The 10,373-nt window shown below is 43.5% G+C and overlaps 1 protein-coding gene across 2 annotated transcripts in view; it reads right to left on the bottom strand.

The window, feature by feature from the left end:
* Positions 1-7,864: 7,864 nt before the first annotated feature.
* Positions 7,865-10,373, bottom strand: part of LOC139566320 (E3 ubiquitin-protein ligase Midline-1-like) — a 35,374-nt gene continuing 32,865 nt past the window's right edge. For both annotated transcript variants that reach the window (XM_071387434.1, XM_071387435.1), the window contains exons 9-10: positions 10,022-10,229; positions 7,865-9,739 (exon numbers count right to left, since the gene is read on the bottom strand). In XM_071387434.1, coding sequence (XP_071243535.1) covers positions 9,391-9,739; positions 10,022-10,229 — 557 coding nt within the window. In that variant the 3' untranslated portion in view covers positions 7,865-9,390. The remainder of the gene's footprint in view (positions 9,740-10,021; positions 10,230-10,373) is intronic.

Below are 10,373 nucleotides of genomic sequence, written 5' to 3'. Positions count from 1 at the left end.
ACTGATCATATTTACACCCTCCACACCCTGATAGATAAACATGTCCACCAAAATAATACCAAAATATACGCTTGCTTTGTCGACTTCCAAAAAGCATTTGATTCTGTTTGGCATACAGGACTGTTCTACAAAGTTATTGAAAGTGGTGTAGGGGGTAAAACATATTACATAATTAAATCAATGTATACTGGCAATACGTGCAGCATTAAAATTGGTAAGAAAATAACAGACTTCTTTAACCAGGGGCGGGGCCTTCGCCAGGGTTGCAATTTGAGCCCTGCACTCTTCAATATTTACATTATTGAATTGGCCACTATTCTAGAAAAATCCTCAGCCCCTGGTGTTAGTCTCCACAATTCAGAGGTTAAATGCATACTCTTCGCAGATGACCTATGCCTGCTGTCACCCACAGCACATGGCCTACAGCAGAGCCTGGACCTGCTAGAGCAGTACTGCCAGACCTGGGCCCTGGCAGTAAAGACTAAAATAATGATTTTCCAGAGAAGATTCCAGAGGGAATTAGACCAAAGTTCTCAATTGGTACAAAATATATCAAATCAAATCAAGTTTATTTTATATAGCCCTTCGTACATCAGCTAATATCTCGAAGTGCTGTACAGAAACCCAGCCTAAAACCCCAAACAGCAAGCAATGCAGGTGTAGAAGCACGGTGGCTAGGAAAAACTCCCTAGAAAGGCCAAAACCTAGGAAGAAACCTAGAGAGGAACCAGGCTATGAGGGGTGGCCAGTCCTCTTCTGGCTGTGCCGGGTGGAGATTATAACAGAACTATGCCAAGATGTTCAAAATATTCATAAGTGACAAGCATGGTCAAATAATAATCATGAATAATTTTCAGTTGGCTTTTCATAGCCGATCATTAAGAGTTGAAAATAGCAGGTCTGGGACAGGTGGCGGTTCCATAACCGCAGGCAGAACAGTTGAAACTGGAATAGCAGCAAGGCCAGGTGGACTGGGGACAGCAAGGAGTCATCATGCCCGGTTTGCCGTGACGTATGGTCCTAGGGCTCAGGTCCTCCGAGAGAGAGAAAGAAAGAGAGAAGGAGAGAATTAGAGAGAGCCAAGATTTTCAAAATGTTCATAAATGACAAGCATGGTCAAATAATAATCAGGAATAAATATCAGTTGGCTTTTCATAGCCGATCATTAAGAGTTGAAAACAGCAGGTCTGGGACAGGTAGGGGTTCCATAACCGCAGGCAGAACAGCTGAAACTGGAATAGCAGCAAGGCCAGGCGGACTGGGGACAGCAAGGAGTCATCATGCCCGGTTTGCCGTGACGTATGGTCCTAGGGCTCAGGTTCTCCGAGAGAGAGAAAGAAAGAGAGAACGAGAGAATTAGAGAGAGCATACTTAAATTCACACAGGACACTGGATAAGATAGGAGAAGTACTCCAGGTATAACCAACTGACCCTAGCCCCCCGACACATAAACTACTGCAGCATAAATACTGGAGGCTGAGACAGGAGGGGTCAGGAGACACTGTGGCCCCATCAGAAGAAACCCCCGGACAGGGCCAAACAGGAAGGATATAACCCCACCCACTTTGCCAAAGCACAGCCCCCACACCACTAGAGGGATATCTTCAACCACCAACTTACAATCCTGAGACAAGGCCGAGTATAGCCCACAAAGATCTCCACCACAGCACAAACCAAGGGGGGGCGCCAACCCAGACAGGAAGATCACGTCAGTAACTCAACCCACTCAAGTGACGCACCCCTCCCAGGGACGGCATGAAAGAGCACCAGTAAGCCAGTGACTCAGCCCCTGTAATAGGGTTAGAGGCAGAGAATCCCAGTGGAGAGAGGGGAACCGGCCAGGCAGAGACAGCAAGGGCGGTTCGTTGCTCCAGAGCCTTTCCGTTCACCTTCACACTCCTGGGCCAGACTACACTCAATCATATGACCTACTGAAGAGATAAGTCTTCAGTAAAGACTTAAAGGTTGAGACCGAGTCTGCGTCTCTCACATGGGTAGGCAGACCGTTCCATAAAAATGGAGATCTATAGGAGAAAGCCCTGCCTCCCGCTGTTTGCTTAGAAATTCTAGGGACAATTAGGAGGCCTGCGTCTTGTGACCGTAGCGTACGTATAGGTATGTACGGCAGGACCAACTCGGAAAGATAGGTAGGAGCAAGCCCATGTAACGCTTTATAGGTTAACAGTAAAACCTTGAAATCAGCCCTTGCCTTAACGGGAAGCCAGTGTAGGGAAGCTAGCACTGGAGTAATATGATCAAATTTCTTGGTTCTAGTCAGGATTCTAGCAGCCGTATTTAGCACTAACTGAAGTTTATTTAGTGCTTTATCCGGGTAGCCGGAAAGTAGAGCATTGCAGTAGTCTAACCTAGAAGTAACAAATGCATGGATTAATTTTTCTGCATCATTTTTGGACAGAAAATTTCAGATTTTTGCAATGTTACGTAGATGGAAAAAAGCTGTCCTTGAAACAGTCTTGATATGTTCGTCAAAAGAGAGATCAGGGTCAAGAGTAACGCCGAGGTCCTTCACAGTTTTATTTGAGACGACTTTACAACCATCAAGATTAATTGTCAGATTTAACAGAAGATCTCTTTGTTTCTTGGGACCTAGAACAAGCATCTCTGTTTTGTCCGAGTTTAAAAGTAGAAAGTTTGCAGCCATCCACTTCCTTATGTCTGAAACACAGGCTTCTAGCGAGGGCAATTTTGGGGCTTCACCATGTTTCATTGAAATGTACAGCTGTGTGTCATCCGCATAGCAGTGAAAGTTAACATTATGTTTTTGAATAACATCCCCAAGAGGTAAAATATATAGTGAAAACAATAGTGGTCCTAAAACGGAACCTTGTGGAACACCGAAATGTACAGTTGATTTGTCAGAGGACAAACCATTCACAGAGACAAACTGATATCTTTCCGACAGGTAAGATCTAAACCAGGCCAGAACTTGTCCGTGTAGACCAATTTGGGTTTCCAGTCTCTCCAAAAGAATGTGGTGATCGATGTAGAGTACTGTACACACTACAATTACTTAGGTTTAAAAATAAGCTCAACTGGACACCTTAATGAGGCAGTGAATGAACTGAGAGAGAAAGCACGCAGGGCATTCTATGCCATTAAAAAGCTAATTCAAATTGAAATACCTATTAAAATTTGGCTAAAACTAATTGAATATGTCATTGAACCAATTGCACTTTATGGCAGCGAGGTGTGGGGTCCACTTGCAAAACAAGATTTCATCAAATGGGAAAAACACCCCATTGAAACCCTGCATGCAGAGTTCTGTAAGATGATCCTACATGTCCAGAGGAAAACTACAATCAATGCATGCAGGGCAGAATTAGGCAAATATCCACTAATAATAAAAACTCAAAAAAGAGCAATTACAGTGACCCCCTCTCATATCACTACCAAGCCCTGCAATGCCAAGAGCTGAGCAAATAAAAGAGTCCCCTCATCCAGCTGGTCCTGGTGCTGAGTTCACAAACCTGTTCTACTAACACACTGAAGTCTCAGGACCAGAACATCCAATCAATCAGGATAAACCAAATTACAACACAGTCAAAACAAAACTACATTGCTTATTGGGAAACACAAGCACAAACACAAAGCAAAATGCAGTGCTATCTGGCCCTAAATCGACAGTACACTGTGGCTAAATATTTGACCATGGTTACTGATCAAAACCTTAGAAAAACCTTGACAAAGTACAGGCTCAGTGAGCACAGCCTTGCCATTGAGAAGGGTAGACACAGGAAAACCTGGCTCCCTGTAGAGGAAAGGCTGTGCAACCACTGCACAACAACAGAACCTGAGACGGAGCTGCATTTCCTGACAAAATGTCAAAAATATAAAACAATTAGAGAGTGTCATTTCCCCAAATTTGAAACACTTATTCAAGGTTCCAAAGACCTCTCTGATGAGAGTAGGCTACCAGTCCTGTTGGGGGAGGATGCAGAGAGCTGTTGGTTGGCAGCGCACTACATTGCTGCCTGCCATAAGTTGAGGGACAGTGTCTGACAGACCAATCAAACTGCACATGTACTCTACTGTATGCTTATTGTTATTGTTGAATGTATGGTCATTTTGACACTTGGTTATTGTTGTTACTGTTGTCCCGTTGACAATTTTGATTCTCATTTTTATTTTATATTGTAAGAAAGAGAGAGAGAAAAACAGCAAGACAGACAGAGAAGAGAGAGAGAGAGAAGAAAGAGAGAAACAACAAGACAGACAGAGAAGAAAGAGAGAGAGAGAAACCGCAAGACAGAAAAATTAGAAAGAGAGAGAACAAGACAGACAGAGAAGAAAGAGAGAGAGAGAGAGAGAAACAGCAAGACAGACAGAGAAGAGAGAGAGAAGAAAGAGAGAGAAACAGTAAGAGAGAGAGAGAGAGAGAGAGAGAGAGAGAGAGAGAGAGAGAGAGAGAGAGAGAGAGAGAGAGAGAGAGAGAGAGAGAGAGAGAGAGAGAGAGAGAGAGAGAGAGAGAGAGAGAGCGAGAGCGAGAGCGAGAGCGAGAGCGAGAGCGAGAGCGAGAGAGAGAGAGAGAGAGAGAGAGAGAGGCCATAACTTTGCATTGAGTGTATTTGTGAGCTGCCTCTTAATTGAACGTGCCCAGTGGGGATGTAAGAGAGTGGTGCAGACAGATACAGGAGCTGTCAGAGCTGCCTCAACCCAAATGGAGAGAGAGGGCTGGAGGAAAACGTGATTTAAGATGAAACGACCACATCATTTGTCATTCTGACCCAGCTCTCAAAGAGCTCCTCCGCTATTCTCAGTTATGATTAGGTCTGATGAAAGAACATCAGAACTATTATGATGTTAGATTACAGACCTGATACCTTCCCAGTTCTGATTAGGCTTGACGGAGGGAACATAGGAGGATATCATATTTATATACTAATCGTTGTGATGACAGACCTTCCCATCTTCACTTGAGACATGATGATGTCAAGAAAGTGTATGAAATGCTATCTTCTTTGACATTCTATCCTCTTTGACATGTTCCCTTAACTTTTTTGTCGGTGGATTCTGGTGTAACTGGATACAGAGCGCGCTCTGTCTGACTATGCTGGTACAAACCGTATCAATCTAATGAAAAGTCTCCATGTGTTTTTACACAGTGAATTATGGGTGCATTATGTGTCATGTGCAAGTCAGGGTTGTCACGCTATGCCATTCATTGTGCACTGTAATCACGCATCGTGAACATTTAGGCCATCCGATCATGTCTGATCAGACCAGGAAAGAAGGAAGCAAGAATGATACTTGTTTACAACTGACTCCAAAACTCCTCCCTTCTCATTTATCTATCCTAATAATTCTGTAATCCCAGGGCCCAGTCTTTCAAAAGTTGTCCATCTGGATTTTTCCTATCAGATAGGATTAAATGCATAGACATAGAATGAATAGAACTGACAAATAGTTTACTTGAATGGGGACTCCCATTCTATTCATTCTATTTCCATGCATTTAGGCAAAATCCAGATAGATAACTTTAGAAAAACTGTGCCCATTGCAGGAGGACTTAAATCATTAAATTGAATTGCTTCCCAGCCTTCATATGATTGATCAGCGGCACACAGCGAATCAAACGGCAATTTATTACACATGGCAGGAAGCAAAACATTGTGTAAGAGGAATTAGTAAGCTTTGGATTAGGATCCAACGTTGATTAATGGAACAGCTGTAGTCAGTGAATTAATAGGATCTTTCCCTCATTTGTTTTCTTTGTTTATGTCATAGTATTCCAAATTCACAGATGTTGTTTTGATAAAGCACAATCAGTACTGTCAGATCATTGTTGATAGCCGGACGCCTGTATCAGAGATATTAACCCTCACCATAACCCATACTAAGAGCCAGACTACACAGATTCAACTCAGCATGTGTGGTCCTATTGTAATGAATCATATTAATATCACTACCCTGATCGTTAGACATTGGCACAAGACATTCTATCATTTTTCCAAATGATGTTATGGATTATGGATGAAGTGCTTTCTTTTCACATTATACTGGCCTCTGCTGGCCATTCATGGAGTTGACTCGACTCGGCATCCACAGTTGATGGAATACTTTTTGTTTAGAGAAAAGAGTATCATGTGCCATAATGTAAAGTATAATTATGTGGGCAACTTTTTCTTATTTTCCTTTCAATACGTGACCAGCAATATGGGTGTCCTATTGAAATGTGTGTAGATGCTTGCTATACAACTAAGTAGCCACATGAAACCAGACAATGTTTATCACATTGAATGAAGGCAGTTGATATAGACATTTGTTTTTGTTATTTTTCCTATTTCCCTCTTATCAACTATCCTTCACTTCCTGTGTCTGTAGATTGTGATTCTGGGCAGTTCTCTCACGGGTAGCTAAGATTCCTGGTGTGTTGGCCAAACATCCAGCCATGAGGGAAATGTCACAGCACTCCTGCTCAGTCATAACCTCCACTGACCAGTAATTGATGTGCAGGGTCACTGTAAGTTCATGAACAACACACATGCACGCACACAGTCACATATGCATGCACACCTGTCTGCACACGCGCACACGCATGCACGCACAAGCATGCATGCATGCACGCATATACATTCACTCATGCACAACGTACATATGCCGTCACACACACACCAAACACACAGCAAATCCCTAAAGCTTTTCCACCGGGGGACCAAAAGAGATGTCATGGAAAATCATGTCATCCTAACAGTTTCCTGGGCTGGTGCAAGAGCTGCCTCTTGAGAATCACTGTACCCTCCCACTGGGCACAGATGTCAGTTCAACATTATTTTTGATTTACATTTGGTTGAGTTGTCAACTAACGTGAATTCAATGTGATATGTTGACGGCAGGTAACCTAGCGGTTAAGAGTATTGGGCCAGCAACCAAAAGGTTGCTTGTTTGAATCCACAAGTTGACTAGGTGAAGATTTTTTTTAAATCTGTCATTGATCAAGGCACTTAACCCTAGTTCCTCTGAATAAAAGCGTCTGCTAAATGATGCAAGTGTGAAATCAATCAAAGATGTCACCCTGTCATTGAATTCAGCTTAAAAAAATACTAAATTACATTGATTACTTTTTGCAAGTCCAATCAGTTTTCCACGTTTTCACAGTTTTTGCCCAGTGGGATGGCAACCCTGAGACACTCAGTGGAGTACCACACACACAGACACACACACACACACACACACACACACACACACACACACACACACACACACACACACACACACACACACACACACACACACACACACACACACACACACACACACACACACACACACACACACACACAAACACACACACACCTTCCCAAACAATGTTGTCAAACATGTATATTAGTTGTAAGAGGAAGGACCCCAGTCAGTTGTATCCAGGTCTTTGTTGTTTTGTCTGAGGCCCATATTGTTTTGGGTAAGGCCCATATTGCCCGGTCACACCGTTGCCCCTGTGAACCAGAGACAAAAGCCTCTAGCGGACCAGGAAGAGGCCCTGTTGTCTACAGGAAGTTCTCAGGATAAATTCACCAGCTTGTAGGCTAAACTTAGACATAGGTGGCTGGTTGGGTTGGTTTATGGTGGGAAGGCAAGGGTCTAGAAAGAGAAAAAACAATATACTAGGCTACGTTGGTGGTCGGTAACTATTGCTAAAGTTATGTTTACAACGTGTGTGTGTGTGTGTGTGTGTGTGTGTGTGTGTGTGTGTGTGTGTGTGTGTGTGTGTGTGTGTGTGTGTGTGTGTGTGTGTGTGTGTGTGTGTGTGTGTGTGTGTGTGTGTGTGTGTGTGTGTGTCGGCGTGTGTGTCGGCGTGTGTGTGTGTCGGTGTCGGTGTGTGTATAAAATATACAGGAGGCAGTAAACAAGTTAAAATGTATCTTTCTTTATTGAACCTTTGACAATCGACAAATGCTAGTTCATATTTGTACAGTGACACAAGCATTCCAATCCTCTTTCCAAAAATAGTGTCCACAGGATTCAAACATACAACTGAATTTAAACAGTTTTTGTGGTAACATTAAAGAGTAGATAATCGCTGCATCCATTACAAGGAAACAGATAATCCCAAACCACACCTAAGACACATATTAATGAGTGAACCAATCCATTTTGTTCCTTTAAAAACTTAAAGATGGTCTGTAAAATATCTAGATGGTCCTTCTTTCGAAAGAAGACAGATTAAAAGAGAACATAATACGTTATGTACATCATGGAGTGCCTGTGTGTGGTGGCGAGACGTATCCTACAACGTTTGAGTTCATGGTCACTGGGTCATACAGTGGTCAAGCTGAGGTCAAGCTGTGGCTAGTGGTGGCATCGACCTTGGTGTAATAATGACTGAGTTTATAAGTGTGGTGCTTCCCTGTGTGACATATGGATGACAAATGCCCAGAGGCATGGTTGTTGTCATTGAAATTTACCTCCCAGCGGCCACAGGACCTGAATAGAGAAATTATTGTAATAGTCTTGTCCTCACTGTACCTAACAACAAAGTGGAAGTGTTTTTCAGTTCAGGTTTGTGACAACTGCTAAGGACAGTAGGAAGTTAGTATTCACTCAGGAGAGGACAAAGTAGTTTGCATTATTTTCATGGATGAAAACAGGATTTGGAATAGACCTGAGAGATTCTCACTAACATGCATGGCTGAACTACAAAGGACCTATCCCATTGCAAAGAAGACAAAACATGACAAAAATTAAAGATGCAATTTGTTGTGTTTCCCTGCTTGTCTAAAATGCAACAGTACTTCTATACTTGTGGGTTTAAGGTACTGTAAGGAAGAAAGTAATTATGTTGTCACAAAACATGTATAATTTACACATTTATGTATTAGGACACAGTACTTTTTCTAGATTAGAAAGTAACATCGATAAATTGCATCAAAATAATTTCCCTAGATTTATAAATGTCTCCTATCCTTGGTAAACCGACCATAAATAATGTATGAACAATGTGTAAACATAAGGGAAAATGTACATATTGGAATTTATCTAGGCTATTTTCTTACACTTCAATAATGAATATCTATCATATAAGCACAAGAAAATGGGAGTAAAATCATTTAAATTCATGGCTACTTTGGTTCCATAGTCATGAAGGTGGGAGTTGGGCAATGCTATAATTCACAACTGTATAGCTACGTAGCTCTGTCCTTCTTTCCCACTACAAACAGCGTTATGGGGTTGAATAGAGAGAGGGTGGTCTGTGCAATTGACGTTGGCCCAAGGGGTGGTCCAAAGTGCCTAAAATGAAATGAGGTGGTAGCATGACGTTTTCTGGGATGATTCAAGACTGAAGACGACCTTTGCTAGTTCATAGAGGCCCAAAGTGCCTTGAAGGTGGCTTAACCTAACCTAACCCAAACCAACTCTAGTTCCAAAGGGGTCTCAGTCCTGGGTTTCCAACCCTTCTAGGTGTTCAGGAATGGGCAGACCCGTGAGAACAGTCAGACACTTGTTCCATACGTTGAAGACAGGGCACACGGGCTGGGCGAAGGACACGTGGAACGTGTGCAGGTGCTGCGAGCCCACGGCGTCGTAGAAGGTAAGCGAGCCGGCGTCGTAGTCCAGCAGGACGCCCACGCGGCGCAGGTGGGGCGAAGGCTCGATGGCCAGCTCCTTGCTGTTGTGGCGCACTACCCACGAGTTGTTGCAGCGGCACAGGACCCAGGAGGCCGAGTTCTTGCCGATCCACTCGTGCTTGGGGGCCGACTTGTAGGCGATGCCCACCGCATACCTGAGGAGAAAGAAGTAAGAAGACACTGTTAACAAGCCTCTAAAACCCAAACACTTCAACACTTTTGAACACTTACCAAGTGTTAAAAACTCGTACTTATTAAATGTGCATTGAATGGTTCTCTGCCTACATTGTATAAATGTGCCTTAAAGTGACTTAGAAAGGGGCGTAACATAACCGCCCCTCTATCTCTGTCATTCTAGCCAGCCAGATCCAACGGGCCAAACACCATGTGGTTCAGAGCAAGACATTGGTCCATCAGGTCACCCAGGTCTAACTCACCATGTGCTTCCTCCAATCAGGGCCTCCCAGTAGTGGCGTCCGCTGTCGATGTAAACGTTGCCGACGACTCCGTAGCTACTCTGGCTGGTGAAGCGCTCCTGGCCGTGTCCCTTCTTCGATGCGGTCTCGTCGCGTTCCACCGTCAGGTTGTCATGGGAGACCTTCAGCTTCTTGTGGGCGGACTTGGGGTCCAGCTTGAATGGTTGGCCTGGACGAAGAGGACGGAGAGAGACAACATGGTTAGCAAGGGGCTAGGATAGGATAGGCTATGAAGGCAGCAGCTGTATGTATGGTGTCCATATTAGGACACCATCCCGACATGTGATGCTGTCCTAATATGGACACTGTATTG

The sequence above is a fragment of the Salvelinus alpinus genome, chromosome 38 (genome assembly GCF_045679555.1).
Source record: "Salvelinus alpinus chromosome 38, SLU_Salpinus.1, whole genome shotgun sequence".
Classification (NCBI taxonomy): Eukaryota; Metazoa; Chordata; class Actinopteri; order Salmoniformes; family Salmonidae; genus Salvelinus; species Salvelinus alpinus.
The sequence above is the reverse complement of the archived record's forward strand: the minus strand, read 5'-3'. Positions and strand labels throughout refer to the sequence as shown.